Here is a 16,927-nt window from a genome sequence, read left to right as displayed (position 1 = left end):
TCCTTCAATCTCAGCATTGTTTTACAGCACATAAATCGGTTGCCAACGGCGTCATGGTTTCAGTAATCAGACTAATCTTTCACAGATTGATTGAAACTTGTGCGTAATTCAATGTTAGTGCAAGTGGGTTTGAATAATACATGTATGTAAATAAGTCTCATATGTTCCTCTAGACTCGAACGCTATCAGTTACAATAGTAGACTACTAGTTGATATACAATTAGCTTAAAATTAATATATGAGTAATATGAATGAGTAAATGTAGTGCAGATTGAAAAATCGGGACACTATTTATATGCCGATTATCTATTGTTGCAAGCTTTATTTCGACCTTGCGATAATAATCAATTATTAATCATTATACTCTACCATCTTATCTAATTTTCTCAGACTTGGTTATAATATTACGTGTTTGCGTATGCAAAATTATTTCCTAGAATAACATATATTTAAAACAATAAAATGGCAAAGTGCATATAAAATAACGAAATTTGAATAATAAACGTGATATCAAGTTCGGAATATTATAATCCTTTTTGCCAATGATTAAAAATGTTGAAAATATGTCTATGGACTTTAATTCAACAAATGAATTTGCTTTAATAAATGAAATTATAATTGTTGAAACAGCGTAATTTGTGTTTAAAACCCCAAAGTTGTTTTTAACTATATTTTTTTAATCTGCAAAATTCCTGAAAACAAAAACGTTTCAAGATTTTCAACACTTATAATACTTTTACTGGAAATACATATTTCATTTCGTATCACTAAGTCCTATAAAAGTATTATTTGTACTAATGCGTTTTAAAAAGGTTGACTTAATCCTATAATTTAAATCGACAAGAGTATCTATAGAGTACAACTTTCTCGTTGTTTCAAAAACTAAAATACTACGCGTTTGTACTAAAATAGTAATAATACAGTTAAAAATTAATACAAAGGTTGAATATAAAAATGTTTTAAAACACGATATAAATATATCACATAAGACAACGCTTCCCGACTCTCTGCAATTAGAATAAAATTACGGTTTTATCGATTACTTACATTTGCACTATATGCTTGAAGTTCTTATTCAAATGAACAAATTTTTCTTCAAATAATTTAAAAATTAAAATTTGACTTTATCTGCAAAGAAACTAATTTAGTGTTTAAGAAAAATTGTAACTAAATAAAATATATTTTGTAAATTTGAATTGCAGTTCGAATATTGAAGCGTTGTCTATGAATTTAGGTAGGTACACATATTTCAATAAAAATGTAATAAAATAATGGTCAATACAATAGAACCTATAAATAATCGACAACCTTCTTTTTTGATTTATAAGATTAAAAAAGAGTATTTTCTATTATGTGTAAAATTCTCGGTCTTTATTTTTATAACATTTAATCAAAAAATTTCCCGATAATAACACGATATATAATAAAATTCTGTGTCTAATAAGTGAAATTATAAGTTTTATAAAAAGTACAGTTTTTCGGTACTTTTAAACGTTAAATTTCCATTGTTATAAAAACATGTTTGGAATTTTGTACCAGATTCAATAAAAGGCTAAATTTGGTACAAACAAGTTGTACAAATTACTTACAAAAATTGTATAAATCAGTATAATCATACTTGAGTAAAAATCAGTTAAATCATCCACAATATCGAAATGTTAATTTTTTTAATTAATCAGTGGAGTACAGGTTTTTCTGAATATTTATACCTTGTCTGAATGAAGTTCAGCCTCTTATTGGGTTTAGGGAAAATATTCCAAAAATATCTTAATAATTTACTAAATACTGCGAAAATGTACCTTTAAAAAGGTACTTAAGGGGACATCGCTACCTGTATATTTTATTTATTAAAATGTTTTTAAATTTAATTTTCTTCCGTTACCCTCCAAAATTGTGCAAATAATAAGTTTTTAATGTCTTTTTTCACGGAAACACTGAATTTATTTAACTTTATCATGTTTTTTGCAAAAAATGTATTTCCATTCCGAAGAAAAAATTTCTGATAAAAAAAACAGGTTTGTTTCCTGATAGAAACTTTTTTAAAATCTTGTTCTTGTAAGACTCAACGTTTATCTGATAAAGTAAGCATTAAAAAAAACTCGTTCATACTTCTAATTTTAAATATAATTGGTAATCAATATAAAAAAAATTAATAACATACATGAAAATTATTATTAGCATAATTCTACAAGGTTAGTTGAGAAAATTATTTTGCCTTAACATTTTAATAAATAAAAAATAAAAAGCCGATTATATTCCAAAAATTATTTACCGAAACTAAAATTGAAAATTTCCGGTCTCCATTGTAAATATCAGGGGGAGGGGAAATTTTCAATTAAATTTATAAAAATGAAAGGTTTTGGGTCACTAATCGAATAAAGGTTTCGATGGAAGAGGTTCCACTGTACTTCTAAACGAAGTGTTTATTCGTACGGTCAGTCAAACGAGAATTTTTGAAAAATTGTGTCAGATCGGCCGTACGAATATCCCCTCGGTCATTTATAAAATATCAACAAAGTTACTTTAATCACTCTTAAAAATACGTAATTTGAAGAAAAAACTGCTTATTACGTCTTACGATAAATGACAATAGTAGAGCTGAATTATACATAACTTTACATATTTCCTGCATCAATGCTTTCGGTAATCTGTTTTAAAATATAATTATGTTCCTATTATTCCTAATAATCTCTTCGTGAGCTTGGGTAATTGTACACTTAAACTCTACAGTCTACAGGTCACACTTGTTTGAATATATCGCGTATAAACTTAGACGTAGTAAATAAAATCTATTTTCGTAATTTATACGTAAAATTCGGATTTACGGATACTTTAGTTAATTTTGATTAACGTTTATATATTTTTAATTATTTAAAAAATGTATCGAATCTTGAAAACAATTGAAACTTGAAAATATTTTGCATTAAAAACAGCTGTTAAAATGCTTTTTTTAGTCGAATTTAAATTTTCTGTGTACTGAACGTTAATCAAAATGAGCTAAACATGATGGAAGTATAAGTTTCTTATACAATTAAATTTAAATCGATAGAAGATTAAGTAAAAATATGTCACTAGAGTAGGAATGAGGTACACTGATGTTTCTATTACAATATAGTGGCTATAATTATATAGTCATGGAAGATTCTTAAAGTGGATCATTATCTCACTATCAAATATAATAAAAAGGTCACTAAGTATAAGGTACTCAAAATTAAAAAAGAATGTATCTCTTAAACTCACACACAATCTTTGATTTTCGAAAGGAATGGCAAGCGTTTTCAAAACGTAATATTAAAGAAAGTCTAAAATAAAATTACACAGAGTATGTAACGATCTTAATAATAGTTCAATTATGATTACGCGCAACGTAAATGTATAATTTTATATTTATATTTTATAGTAATCTTAAGCGTTTGTTTGAATTAAAAATTAAGCCTGGTAAAATTATATGTCACTACTGAAGCGCGAAATCTCGTATACGTGTGTCAAATTGCTTTGTTAATGCTCTAGTTACAAACTCTTGTAGCCATCGATCGTTTGATGCTTCGATTACGACTGGAGTTATAATTTTTATTTGGCCTGATGAACCCTTTGAAGCGAATACGAATTATAAAGCGTGAACATTGTTAACAAATTTAAAATATTTTAGCTTCGAATTCGAATATCCTTTAGAGTAAAAAGAGACATAACTTCACTGTTTTATATACTGATTATCTGGAAGTAGAAAATTGTATAAAATTCTTTAAAAAGAACAATGTAATTTTTCACCCTGTTAAATTAAAGATACTCGTACTGGAATCAAATATTTCATAATAAGTTTGACGATACCAAATCGGAGGTAAAATTTTTTAAAGAAATTAAATCAAACCTGACGAGATGTTGATTAGATGCAAAATTCTTCGCAAGCAGGTAAGTGGTCAATTTGATGTACTTGACTGCAACTGTAATATCGACCCTTTAGGGATGAGCAGAAATCAAACACCTGTGGATTTAAAAAAATTGATAAAATAGCCTATAGACACGTTAATTAATTTTCTGAAATATTGAAAAAAATGGGTAGGCAAGCCACTTAAAACTCATTACTCAATTAATGAATTTAATGTGGAACCATATTCCACATTTAAAGCTTTTAAAATTGAAAGTGCATAATTTCAAACTCATGTTCAATAATGTACAAATTCGAATTTTTTTAAATTAGACAATCTCCAAACATTAACTTCAAATCTAACATTACTCATTTTTGAAAGTTTAAGATATAATTATTTCAATATTAAGACTTTCAGGTAGAATTATACTTTTTTGATAATATTAAATTATAACCAGACAGTTTTAGTAAATCAATTAAAAATTGAATGCATTTTTTATTCTTTAAATTAAAGCTTTATCGAGGGATACGTTTTTTTACGAAAACTAAGAATAAAAAAAAATCCCGATCAGAAAATAAATTCACTCTCATTTTTTTATTTTTTAGGTAACAAAACATTCACGGTCAATGATCACTCTGAATTTATAAACATTCCATTTTGGCAGATTCTAGAACATGCACAAAGTTGTGTCTTTTAAATATTCTTAACCGAGATGAAAGGTTCAAGAATAATTAAGAATATTTCTCGAATTATTAGGAATTTTCATAAATATTCAAAAACACTCTTCAATTTTTATATTATTCTAAAACATTATTGAATGGTCTAGCATATTCTGTAACATTCTATAGTGACACATAAAGTTTTGAAAAATTATAAAATATGAAATTATTGTTTTTGAAAAGTCCAATTTTTCCGAGTAATCTGTAATTCTGATAGAAATTAGAATGTTCCAGAACTACTTTAAACATTTTTAGAATAATATCTTGTGTCATTATGAAAGATCCTAAAACGTAGAAATTAAAATACTTTAGATAAAAATACTAATAAATCTTATTTTTTGAAGAACACTTCCTTGATTTAAATTACCTAAACCCTAAAATAATGAAAATATACTTTTAATTTCGAAATATGATAATAAAGCTAGATCTACTTGAAAAAATGATTTTGTATTAATCAAACCAAATATTTTCAGGTATAATCAGGATGTCTACTCAAGCCCCCGAAAAATATTCCCTGACAATTGCAGGTTTTTTTTAGGTATAATAATTTTTTTTAAAGTATTACTTAATTATTACAAGTGATTCTTAAATATATTATAACCATCTATTAATTAAATAATCAAATACTACTAAAAACATAATAATTCATTTTCTGATTTTTTTCCTGAAATTCAAAAATTAAGATCAATTTCCCACTAAATAGTTGTATTTTGAACTAAAAAAGATCAATGTTTCAATTTACAATAAACAAAAATTGTTTAATTTTCTACACACAAAAAAAATAACTTTTCAAACAAAGTGATTAATTTCCAAATTAAACGATAAATCTTTTTCGGAAATTGATGAATTTTAAACAAAGATTAATGTTTAACTAAAGAGTTTAACTTTGGAACAAAGTTTTATTTTCATCGGAAAATATGATTTTTCAACCAAAACAGATCATTTTAAACTAAATAGTTGATTTTTCAACTCAAAAAAGTTCAGTTTTCAACAAAAAAAAAAGGAATTGTTTAATTTACATACATACATACAAAGATAAGTTTTTAAATAAGATTAATTTCATACCAAAAAATACGATTTTTCAACAAAATAAATGAATTTGGAAATCAAAAAGATCAATTTTCAATCAAAATTGATTGGTTAAGTTTTCAGTTAAAAAAAAAAAATTAATATTCAACTCAACCGATGCATTTTTAACTAAACTGATGAATCTTTAACCGTAATAGCAGAATTTTCAAACAAAAAGATGAATTTTCAACCAAGAAGCATGGCTTCTACAACAAAATACATGCATTGGCAACGAAATAGTTGAATTTTAAACTAAAAGAGATAAATTTTCAACCAAATAGTTGAATGTTTACTTTAAGAAATCAGTTTTCAACGAATAATTCAATATTAATTAAAAACATTAACATTCCACACAAAAAGTTCTTATGCAAAGTGATGAATTTTCAACCAAAATGACGAATCCAAGTGGAATAGACGAATTTTAAACTAAAAGTACACATTTTTCAACTAAAATGATATCTTAACTGGAATAGTTGAATTTTAAACAAAAAAGATTTTTTTCAACTAAAATGATGAATCTTCAATTGGAAGAGTTTAATTTTCAACATGACAAATTTTTAACTGTAAAAGTCGAATCTTTAACCAAAAACATCACTTTTTAACCAAGAAGATTAATTTCCACTGAAAAAAAAACAATTTTGAATCAAAATACATGAATTTTTAAATAAAAAAAATCGTCAATTAAAAAAATGGGTGGTTAAATTTTTAATTCAGATATTATTAAATAATTATTTAATTAGAATAGTTACATTTTCAGTTAACCAAAAAAAAACTTTCTTGCAAAAGATGAATGATGAATCTTCAGTTGGAATAGTTCCATTTTGAATAAAAAAGAAGAGTTTGCAACTACAAACTTGAATCTTTAACTAGAATAATTTAATTTTAATACAAAAAGAAAAAAATTAATTTAAAAAAAAGACCAAAATAACAAAGTTTTCGACCAGAGATGAAATTTTCAATTAAAATGATGTCTTCAGCAAAGAAAATTAAGTTTTAACGCAAGGGTTTACCTTTTAACCAAATAATTAAATTTTCACTACAAAAAGGATGAATTCTGAAAGAAAAATGTAGTCATTGATACTTCAAACTAAGAAAGATTTTAGTTTTTAATCAAAAGGAGTTGAATTCAACGAAGAAAGAATTTTCAATACAAGACATGAATTTTCAACCAAAAATAGAGTAGTTAAGTTTTCAGCTACAAAAATTAATTTCAAACAACAAAAAAACGAATTTTCAACAAAATAGTTGAATACAGTAATATAAAGCTACTTTCACAAATGAAGAATAATTTTTATTCGATTTTATATTGCAAATAAAAAGAATTTAAGTACGCCCTCGAAAAATTCTGACTTTCAAAAAAATTCCCTAACATTTCCAGGTTTTTCCAGGTATATACAAATTCACTGACAATTCCAGGTTTTCCAGGTTGGGTAGACACCTTGATAATTTGAGCCGTGCTAATTCTGAAATTCATATAGTTCTTACCTGAATCGTTACACTGGGTATACTTTATCATCTTCAAATATGCACTATATAAAATAAAAATGTACAAAATAATCGAATTTCTATTCAAAATTGATCAGAGATGCTTTGGTTATTTTGTTCAAATGTTTCAAAAAAGAAATAAAGACTTTTTATCATCACAGACGTGTGTTTCTGTGCAATCCTTTATAGAATCGACGATTGAAATCTTCCATGATGCTTTCTCTTCAGTTGTTGATCTTCAGTGTTGTATTAAAATCGTACAAATCATAGTTGATATCAAAATTCAAAAATATTTTAGCACATTATTTCTTTCAGTATAAAAAGACCAAAACGTTAATTTTGAATAAATACGAAACTGCTCGTGAAAAACAGAAGGGAAAAAAAGTATAATGTAAAATGAAAACTTTCACCAACAAATTTAACGCGAAGAATTTACCTTTCTTGATTACACCTACATTTTTCTTCTCAATAATTTCCCTCTGATACGTGTGACAACACCTCTTCTTAAAAGGCAACTGAACTCGTTTCTCCCTCCTTAAAATATCTTCAGTGTCGGACGATAAACTCGAAAATCTTCGCGATCTCTTCCTTCTCTTTGGATCTTTCGTTTCCATCAAGTTTCTCCAAACTGCAGACTTCCTTTTATGCCTTGTATTGTACACTCGAGCCTCCAAGATCTTCCGTGATGTGCTTGAAACTTCCTCCTTTATTTGCTCTTCCCTGCCATCTGGTGTCTCAATTGCTTCAGAAAGCTCCTCGCGAACTTTCATTTCAGATTCCACCATCTCCGGACTATCACCCGATTTTTCAGACTCATTCATCATCTCCATTCCTTCCTCACTTTCAAAACTCGGCGGCGAATCATCGGAAAACAAATTCGAAATTTTAAAATCAAATTCTTCTGGATCTTTTCTCAAAAGGTTTGGGTCAATGGCTTGGACATTTGAGTAGACAAAATCAGTCTGAGAAGAATCTACACGTCCTATTAGATCAAAATCCAACAATGAATTCAGAATTCCTGTGGGGCCTAAGCTGCCTTCCAATAACGAATCTGACGGGATCTGCTGATCCAAATAAGAAGCTAAATCTTCCGAAAATTTGTGGAATCCCAGCGTATTCATTTCTGCGCTCCAAATATCCAATTTGGTGGGTGTCGTTCTAGCCACAGTTTCAGAGAGGCAGACATCAATCGTTTTTTCAGGTGTCAGAGGATCAGAAGCTGTAGTCGAGAATCCACCGAGCTCTGTTTCTTCACCGACTTCCTCACACTGAATCTTGCACGAATTAATGAAAATTTCTGACGTAGGCGAAGCAATTGCGTCGGGGGCTTCAGAATCCGCACTATTGTAATCTGTCCAGGCCCCAGACGATGATTCAGATGCGTGATCTCCAACTGTTGTGGATACTGCGCAGATTTCCGTCCTATCAAATCTATTATCCCAGTCGGTTGGTAACAATTTTCCACTTCGTGAAGAAATACCCTCGGTCGTGTAATTAAATATATCTCTGGATTTATTATGCAATACACTAGTTCTAAGTTTATCACAGACTGAAGTTACATATGTTGTACTACTGTGCACAAAATCAGCGCTATTCTTGTTAGTATTCGACTTTTGAGTAGCAGAGTTTGAGGTAATATCACAACACTTTTGGCACATATTCTTCAAACTTGCAACGGCTGAGGTCTTCTGATCCCTGAGAGCGTTCGCTTTATTCTCGGCTGTTTGCGAGGAAACGATATTTTCCTCAACAGGACTACAAACCGAGTACTTGTCGAGACCGTAGACAGTCTTAGAAGAAATTGAAGCGTTTTCTGAACGAGTCTTTTCCAAATTCTCACAGCTTTCGGTGCTATGGGCGTCTGCAAGTTGAACCAATTTAGTTCGTTTGGGAAAAGGTTGAGGTTTCTTAAATTTTCGGTGAACTTTGGCTTCTTTCAACCACTGTTGTTTCTCTTTTATTTTCCGTTTATTGATGTTGATCTCTTCTTCTACCTCGTTATCGATGGTTAAATCAATGGATAGCACTTCGCCTGGCTTTAATTTTGGAAACACTCTTTTTGGTACAGGTTTGTTTTTTCGAGTTTGCACGAGCTTGGTATCCGCTTTTTGTTTAAAACCGTCATCTAGATCCAGCTGCAAAATTAAAAAAAAAAAAACATATAGATTTATGTTTCAGAATAAAATTGACATTCTTGAGATAAATTACCTGCAAGAAAGCGTTAGATCCTTTAAGATTTAGCTCCTCGAATTCTGTGCTGAAAGAGGAAGAATGCATCTTGGCTTCCAGCGTAAGGAAACCATCACAAATTTTTCGGAAGTCGAGGATATTAGACTGCATAAGCCACAAAGTCCCGCTTTGTTCACCTGCAGGTGGTTCTGGAATAAATTGTGATAATTCCGGATCCATTTTTGGCACCAAAGAACCCAATTTTATTAAAGCCATGTCTGTGATTTTGGTTTTCTCTTCCCGACTGCTGACAATCTTCTTCCATAACTTAAACGCTAGTAAATAACGAACGTATGCGAAGTTTGATAGGGTCTCAGCGTTACTTTTTAGGTTCGAAAAGTATTTTCTAATAAAAAAGGCATTATTTATTAGTTATTATACTATTAACAATTTATCGATAGAGTATTAAGAATTAAATTACTCACTGGAATATAGGACTGTAAATTCTGCTAAACGTTTTCGTCACGCATTTACTTTTAAGTAGAACTTTGAATACGTGTTCTTCCGAGTTATCTAAACAAAATTGAAAAAAAAATACATTTAAATTTGGGCTTTGTTTAGCAGATTAGGAAATATCTTTTAGATTCAAGTATACCTAAATATATGTGGATAGCGTGGAGTATATTAGCAGAAAGGTTATCAAAGGAATCATTGTCCTTCGAGGAAGATAGAACCTCTAAATCTAGATACATTCTAACAATTTCCGTCATTTTGTCCAGGTACGTATAATCATCACTGATTCTCTGTAATATGAAGCATAAGGAAATATTATACATACATAGCACACTGCACTGTGTATCAAAATGCGAAGAAAAGTCCTAAACTAATTCATGGTGGCCGATTTATTCACAGTAAAAATTTCTGCTAATTTCCGGGTTCGCAAACATTTTTCACGGTCAATGAAATTTTTAAAATCAATCCCTAAAACCACCAATTTTTCCATTTGAAGTAATAAAAACCGAGCTGTATATTATTTTAATCTATTTTAAGCCAGAAATATTAAAAATTGAACGATTACATTTTTGTTATAAACTGAATGTCTTGTCAATTCTGAAAATATAATGGAGACCGATTCCATTTCAAATTATGCAGAGGTCGAGATTAGGGTGTCAGAATAAATTGGTCTTCAAATATATAATTCTAAAATTAAAATAAAGGGATATGTATGCCATAGTTTAGCTGATGAAAAATTATCTTGGGAATTACGAGCTATTGAAGTTAATCATCAAATTTTCAAAATCTTTCGAAAAATTACAGATGTATCGTTTTGAAACCCTATATTTTTTACTGATTACATATATTTGTAAATATATTTTTTACATTCTCATCATTTATGATTGAGAAAGTATCAGAATTGTCGGAAATTTGACATCGCAGTTTTTCAACGGATCCCCACGTATCGAGACCCCCTGAATCCGAAAATCAGGTTTTCACGATGGCGTCTGCCTGTCCGTTCCTTCCGTAAACACGATAACTCTCGAAAAAATGAACGAATCAAATCCATCTTTGACAAACTTTTTTTAGGTCCTAAAAGAAAGGACGAGTTCGTATGGATATTTATAGTATTAAAAAGAACAAACAATTTATCCTAATGACTTTTTTCAATAAAAAGTAAATTCTCAGAGATATAGTGTTTTCAAAATTTTTTTAATCAGCCGAAAATCAAAATTTTAAGCCAAAAAACGCACGATATGAAAAAAAGTCAAGAGAAGAAAAAGATTTATTTTTTAAAGAACTACAAGATTATCATGACAAATTTTTGGATTTTCTTCAAAAATTAAAATTTTGATTGCACAAAAAAATAATGAAAAATAAAAAATTCCATTTTGTAGATAAACTATGTAGGATACGAAAAAAGATGAATTAACAAAAATTGTTATCCCAATAAAGACCTACAATTTCGTTAAGAATCACTTCTTGATAGGACGAGTACCTTTTGTTTTATTCGTGCAAAATAACGTTGAAAAAAAATAAATTAAAAAAAAAATGTGTGGAAAAACGACGAAAGTTACGAGAAAAAAATTCAACAAAACCTGTTTACAAATATCTATCGGAAATCGAGCACGCAGCGCGAGTGTTACGATGAGAATGTGTACGTCAAAGCCTACAGAGCTTTGAGAAACTTAATCTTTGACTATACTTAATTAAGTAGACAATTCAGAATATGAAGACGCATATAAATACTGCCATCTAAAAGAGATTTTTTCGATACAGTTTTTTTCAAGCATCCCAAATACAAAGAATAAATATCCGAGCGCCAAGCGCGTGATTGAAGAAAATATAACAATTTTTAAAAAAAGTACAAAATGTCAGCATAAACCATTTTTCGTACCGTCGATTTTCATTTATGAAAAAAAAAATCCATTGAATATATTTTCTGCGTGCATAAGGCACATGATCACTAAAAATATCACTTATTTTTTTAGTAAATTATGTCAAATAAATTTTAAGTTGTATATTTACATAAAAATATATAAAAAACGAAATTTTTGATCAAATTTACTTAGCCGTAATAAAGTAATTGACAATTATGATGGTTTCGACAATATTCGTAAATACTTAAGTCGATGCAATGCAACCTTAAAAAAAAAAGATACTTCTTTGTGGATATTTTGATTCTAAACAACTATGTAATCTTCGCATTTATCCTTTTCTTATTAGTCTACGCAAAAATTAGAAATTTTTACTTTTTGACAACAAAATTTTTTCTTTCTGAAAAAATAATTTACATAAAAGGGGCAGTTACGAAAAATGTAATACACACTATGAGAAATATACCCGCAAAAAAAGTTAAAAGGTAGACTTTTTGAAAAAATCTAGTAGAAATATGTTCAGAAAAATAGCCACTATTCTGTAATTTTCTAACAATTTTATATTTGATTGGATGGCTTGGGTCATCCGATAGGTTAAAGATTGACTTACCTCATTTAACTTCATAAATACAACTTTTTTAAAGGATATTTAGGAAATATTCCTGTTTTGAATCAAATCTGCATTCGGAGTCAAAAATTGGCTAATTTCAATGGTTTGATGTAAAAAGTAAAATGAGGCAATTCAATTTTGAGGTTGAGTCCTGGTTTCACGACGAGAAAAATTCCCATTTCGCAAACACTTTTCACGGTTAATTAAATTTACAAATTCGAACTCTAAAGCTAATTATTTTTCCATTTGAATTAATTAAAAATTCAAAAATAAATAATTTTGAATTAAACGCATTCAAACTGAAAAAATTTATATTTTATAACTTTTATAAACTGTAGAGTTTGAAGATTCATATTCAGTTCCAAAAATATAAAGTTATGTTATCATTTTCAATGCTATAAATTGAAAAATCAATAAATTAATTAAATTTGTTAAATTATAGTATTTTAACCAATTTTAGGCTAGAAAAATTAAAACTCGACCATTAAATTTTATTTAACTGAACAATTTTTACGTTAGAAGTTGAATTATTTTTATTTTAAGTAGCTTACATATCCTTAGAGAGCTTCGAAATTTTATTTCAAGGTATTCAAAAATATACAAGTTGTTTCAATTTTTTTCACATTTAAAATCATTATTAAAAGTTGCTTACAAATTCTAAATATCTTTTTAAATGATTCGAATTTCAAATAATTTTTAAAATAAAAAGTTATTTTCAAATTTCCTAGCAATAGTAAGAAAATTTTTTATCCTTTTGAAGCCTTTCACAATTCTTAAAAGCTTATGCAATTTTTGTTAATAAACTGCGAAAGTCTACATTTTTCTTTAAATTAGGCCATGGCTATTTGAAATCATTTCATCTTTTGAATTAATTTTAAAACTTCTCAAAATCTAAATATTTTGAACGGTTTTAGAATCGTCTTAACAAATCAATTATTGTGCACTTTTTGATACTTCAAGAACAGTTAAATTTTTCAAATAATTAATTAATTTATATTTAGTTGATCAAGTAAAACGTTTGTTACCAAAAGATTTTAATCTAAAAAGATTTTAATTCTTTAAGTCTTCCAAGACTGCATTTTAAAATTCTTTAAATTAAAAATGTCTGCTTAAAAATAAAAATGAAAAATTTTGTTAAGTAAAAGATTTTAAAATTATGCATTACAAACTGAATCTCGGTCCAGCGGACCCTGAGAAAAAATTTTAATTAATCTTATATCATTAATTCTTTATGGAAGCTTAGAAAATTTGGTTTATCTTACAGAAATATTTAAGATCTTAATAATCCTGCAAGATTTAATCATTTTCTTTATGTTAATACTGAGTGTCAAGCTCTTAAAACTGGAGTATAGAAAAGCTGTGCGTACTATTAAATAACAGGTTAAAATTTAACGCTAATTACAAATATTGTACAACAAGAATGACTGGTTGTATTAGAACATAATTATGTTCATACGGTAAACTTAATAAATAGGGACTTTTGGCTGCATTTTGTCGATTCTCTCCCACTTTAACTAAACCAACATTTATGAAAAGTTTGTTCTGAGTTACAGACATGATGATTTAATAATGCAGACATGGCTAAATTGAAACTTTTCATTTTTGAGGCAACAAATACGTACTTTACAAAAAACGATATTATCCCTTAAAATATAAATCTCATTTTTTACCTCTTTCACGTTTCGCCAGCAGAAATAAAAGAAGATTAGAGTGTTCTTGATGTGATTCTTCAACTTAACAAATCTGAACGGCTTGAGAAAACAACAGCTGTAAAAAACCCTGGATATATTCCTGGAAGAAAGAATCAAATTAGAACGATTTAATGAATGGAAGAAGTTGTACAGTATAATTTGTACGCAATAATTCTTACTTTTGGTAGGAGGTAAGAAGGTACTCAAGTAGCTCGTAATTTGTATTTCCAGCGACTGAACACATAACAGATGAAAATTCATCAAGCCAATGAAAAATTTCATCCTCGGTTGTGCTAGGCTTGGTGCCGTTGTGTTTTGACACATTTTTATTGTTTGCAGCATTTTCACAATTTACTTTGTAAGCAGTCGGTTTGGACGTCGGTTGGTTTGTGATTATTGACACTTCACCATCAATATCATCAAGTCTTGTCAATCTACTCTCCATTGTTACCCGCTCGTTGAATTCTTAGTCTAAGCAATCAAATTCATCAAACTAAGCAACCAAATTTCTATTTTAAAATAAAAATAGGTTGGTTAGGAAATAAATTAAATTACCTGGCCATGCATTCTTTGCGACTCCTTGGAGAGATTCTAAAAGCTGATCTGGCGAGTAAAAAAAAAACATATTTTTATTGGTAGCAGATTCGCCGCTTCAAATTTTCATTTCCCTTAAATTTTAAAAATGATCTTAAATAATAAATTTGCAATTAACAATACAGAATGTTCAGCGGAAACCTACGATAAAATTCCTGTACATTTTCAGAAGGCTTTCCCGAAATTTCCGTATGAAATTAATTAAACAATTGATTTCTTATACAAATGATTTTTATGAAAATTGATTGAAGTTTTCTAATTAAATAACAAGATACTTTTGTGATACATTTGAGGATATCTTTCTAGTAAAATCTTACAGAAAAAATTTGTTTTTCTATAGAATAAATTCGGTTATTCGGATTTTTAAATCATAAGTTTTCTAGCGAGCTTTAAAAAATATTTCAGGCGCCTCTGAACTTCTGAATAAAAAAAGAATAAATAAAAAAAAATAGAAAAGAAGTTAAGGACTTGAAAAAATAAAAAACAGAGAAACTAAAAATTGAGCCGTTGCAAAGTAAAAGGCCCTGAGTAGTTCAAAATATTTTTCCCGGCGATCTCACAACAAATAATAAAATGCACTATATGGATGTTCAAAATAATGTTTAGGCCTAACTAAAAAAAAATTGTAATAATAAATACAAAAGTCAGTGATTTATTTTTTCAATTCACTTGTTTTTCTAATATATTTCTTTTATCAGCAAGAATTTCTGAACTATTGAAAATAATTGCTAAATCTAGCTAGGAAAAAAAGATTAAAAATGTTATCAAAGTCGCTATTTTGAAAACATTCTTCCTTTCCGTTTTTGATTCCTTAAACTTTTCAATTTATTGTAGAGTTTTTTGATTATTAAAAACATTTAAGAGCTGAGTATTTAAAAATTTACACTTCATTTTCTCTATATATGAATATACCATTTTTTGTGAATTTTTGTCAACAAAAAGACTCCAATATAACATAAACATCTTTTATGGTTTTATGTTGTATACAAATAAATCTTTGAGAACTGTCCTATCCTTCCGAAACAATTACAAAGTTGACATCAATGAAAATAAATATAAAAATCATGAATATAATAATATTATCAGGAACAATTAAATAAACTTTGTATTTTTTAATAAGTTCTTTCTTTTTAGTTTCAATTGCTGTTACCACTACTTCCCTTTCTTATTATCAAGCTTATATTTTCTGTTTTCTCTTTAAATTTTCTAACAGATTTAAAAAAATACTTTAACCCTATAGGAGATCAATAATTTTAATGCAAAAAAAAGGTTTATTCCGAAGTTTTTCTTAAACACTTTTAGTGAAACACTTGATTATAAATTAAACGTTGGTTTAGCGAAAATTTCCCCACTTTTGCACGTTTTTCTTGTTATTCCCTGTCCTGTAGCAACTCTGAATTATTTCAAGAATCTACCAAATTTTTTCATTTATCGAGTCCAAAAAAAAAGATCTATCGAAAATTTCCTCACTCTTTTAGGTTTTCTTTGATATTCCCTGGCTTTCTAAAATTTTCTGACCTGTAGTAACCTTGATTTATAAGCCATTTTGTACGTTTTGACAGAAAATTTAGTGCAAATACGGTGGTTAAAAAAAAGGAAAGTTTCCATCCTACTTCGTGTATCAAATATAAAAAATACCCACTTCAAGAATTATATCCCACAGCAATAAATTGCTGTAAAATTCCCACTTTTCCCAAACACTGAACAAAGTCTTTTCCTGACATATTTTGTTTTGACACTCGCCTCCGAATACCATATCACGTTACGATCATAAGGATTTTAAGTAAATTAAATAGATTTTCATGTTAAACGATCGCTAATGCTTGAAAGTAAATATATCAATAACAAGAAAACCATAAATATTTAGAATTTTGAGGTAACATAGTTTTTTTACTTAGGTTGTGTGACATAACCTCACTTTTAACATTTTAATGAATCCAAGTGTTCTATGCCAATATCAACGTAAATTTCAAATTATCGCAAGAGTCCAAATCAATAGAGAGTTGAATATCAAAAAAATCAAAACGTAAGGCAACAATATAATTATGACTAATAATTGTTTCCTTTGTTTTGATCCAAAAACGAAGTGCGTTTCGCGTGGGTTTATCACGTTTCGGAAAACACTGCACTAAGAAAATACATAAATCATCAATGAGAATTCGTACATACCTTAATACTCACTCATTTAATGCAAAATCCTGCAATTTAGAAGCTTTTGATTTTAGAAGACATTTTTATTCATATTATCGTGTTGTGATAATGGGAGTCCCTCAAGAACCAGACCGTGACCGTAATGGCGTCACACAGTCACATCACATCAAATGATATCCTCCTAAGCCCAACGCCAACGACC

General features: G+C 28.4%; 1 protein-coding gene across 4 annotated transcripts; it reads right to left on the bottom strand.

Annotated features, from left to right (window-relative positions):
* Window positions 1-2,220: 2,220 nt before the first annotated feature.
* Window positions 2,221-16,858, bottom strand: LOC117177191. Of its 4 annotated transcripts, none has more exons than XR_004467675.1 (9): window positions 16,744-16,858; window positions 14,536-14,583; window positions 14,160-14,451; window positions 13,960-14,080; window positions 9,963-10,110; window positions 9,793-9,880; window positions 9,347-9,713; window positions 7,139-9,273; window positions 2,221-3,982 (listed from the first exon to the last, which is right to left on the bottom strand). XR_004467675.1 is itself a non-coding variant. In XM_033367720.1 (9 exons), the coding sequence occupies exons 3-9, from the start codon at window positions 14,423-14,425 to the stop codon at window positions 3,975-3,977; spliced, it is 2,697 nt and encodes an 898-aa protein (XP_033223611.1). In that variant the 5' UTR covers window positions 14,426-14,451; window positions 14,536-14,583; window positions 16,744-16,858; the 3' UTR covers window positions 2,221-3,974. The 4 variants fall into 4 exon arrangements, 1 of the variants encoding a protein (XP_033223611.1); XR_004467677.1 differs by having other exon boundaries at window positions 14,536-14,578; window positions 16,744-16,846; XR_004467676.1 differs by having other exon boundaries at window positions 16,756-16,846.
* Between the last annotated feature and the right edge of the window lie 69 nt (window positions 16,859-16,927).

The sequence above is a fragment of the Belonocnema kinseyi genome, chromosome 7 (assembly GCF_010883055.1).
Source record: "Belonocnema kinseyi isolate 2016_QV_RU_SX_M_011 chromosome 7, B_treatae_v1, whole genome shotgun sequence".
Lineage (NCBI taxonomy): Eukaryota > Metazoa > Arthropoda > Insecta > Hymenoptera > Cynipidae > Belonocnema > Belonocnema kinseyi.
The sequence above is the reverse complement of the archived record's forward strand: the minus strand, read 5'-3'. Positions and strand labels throughout refer to the sequence as shown.

What these genes read in the sequence shown, in the direction of transcription:
- LOC117177191 (XM_033367720.1), bottom strand. Translation starts at nt 14,425, where the DNA reads ATGGAGAGTAGATTGACAAGACTTGATGATATTGATGGTGAAGTGTCA. An exon ending in CTTCTTACCTCCTACCAAAA is followed by an intron (nt 14,081 to 14,159) that starts GTAAGAATTATT and finishes TCTTTCTTCCAG; the next exon opens with GAATATATCCAGGGTTTTTT. An exon ending in GATCTAACGCTTTCTTGCAG is followed by an intron (nt 9,274 to 9,346) that starts GTAATTTATCTC and finishes TTAATTTTGCAG; the next exon opens with CTGGATCTAGATGACGGTTT.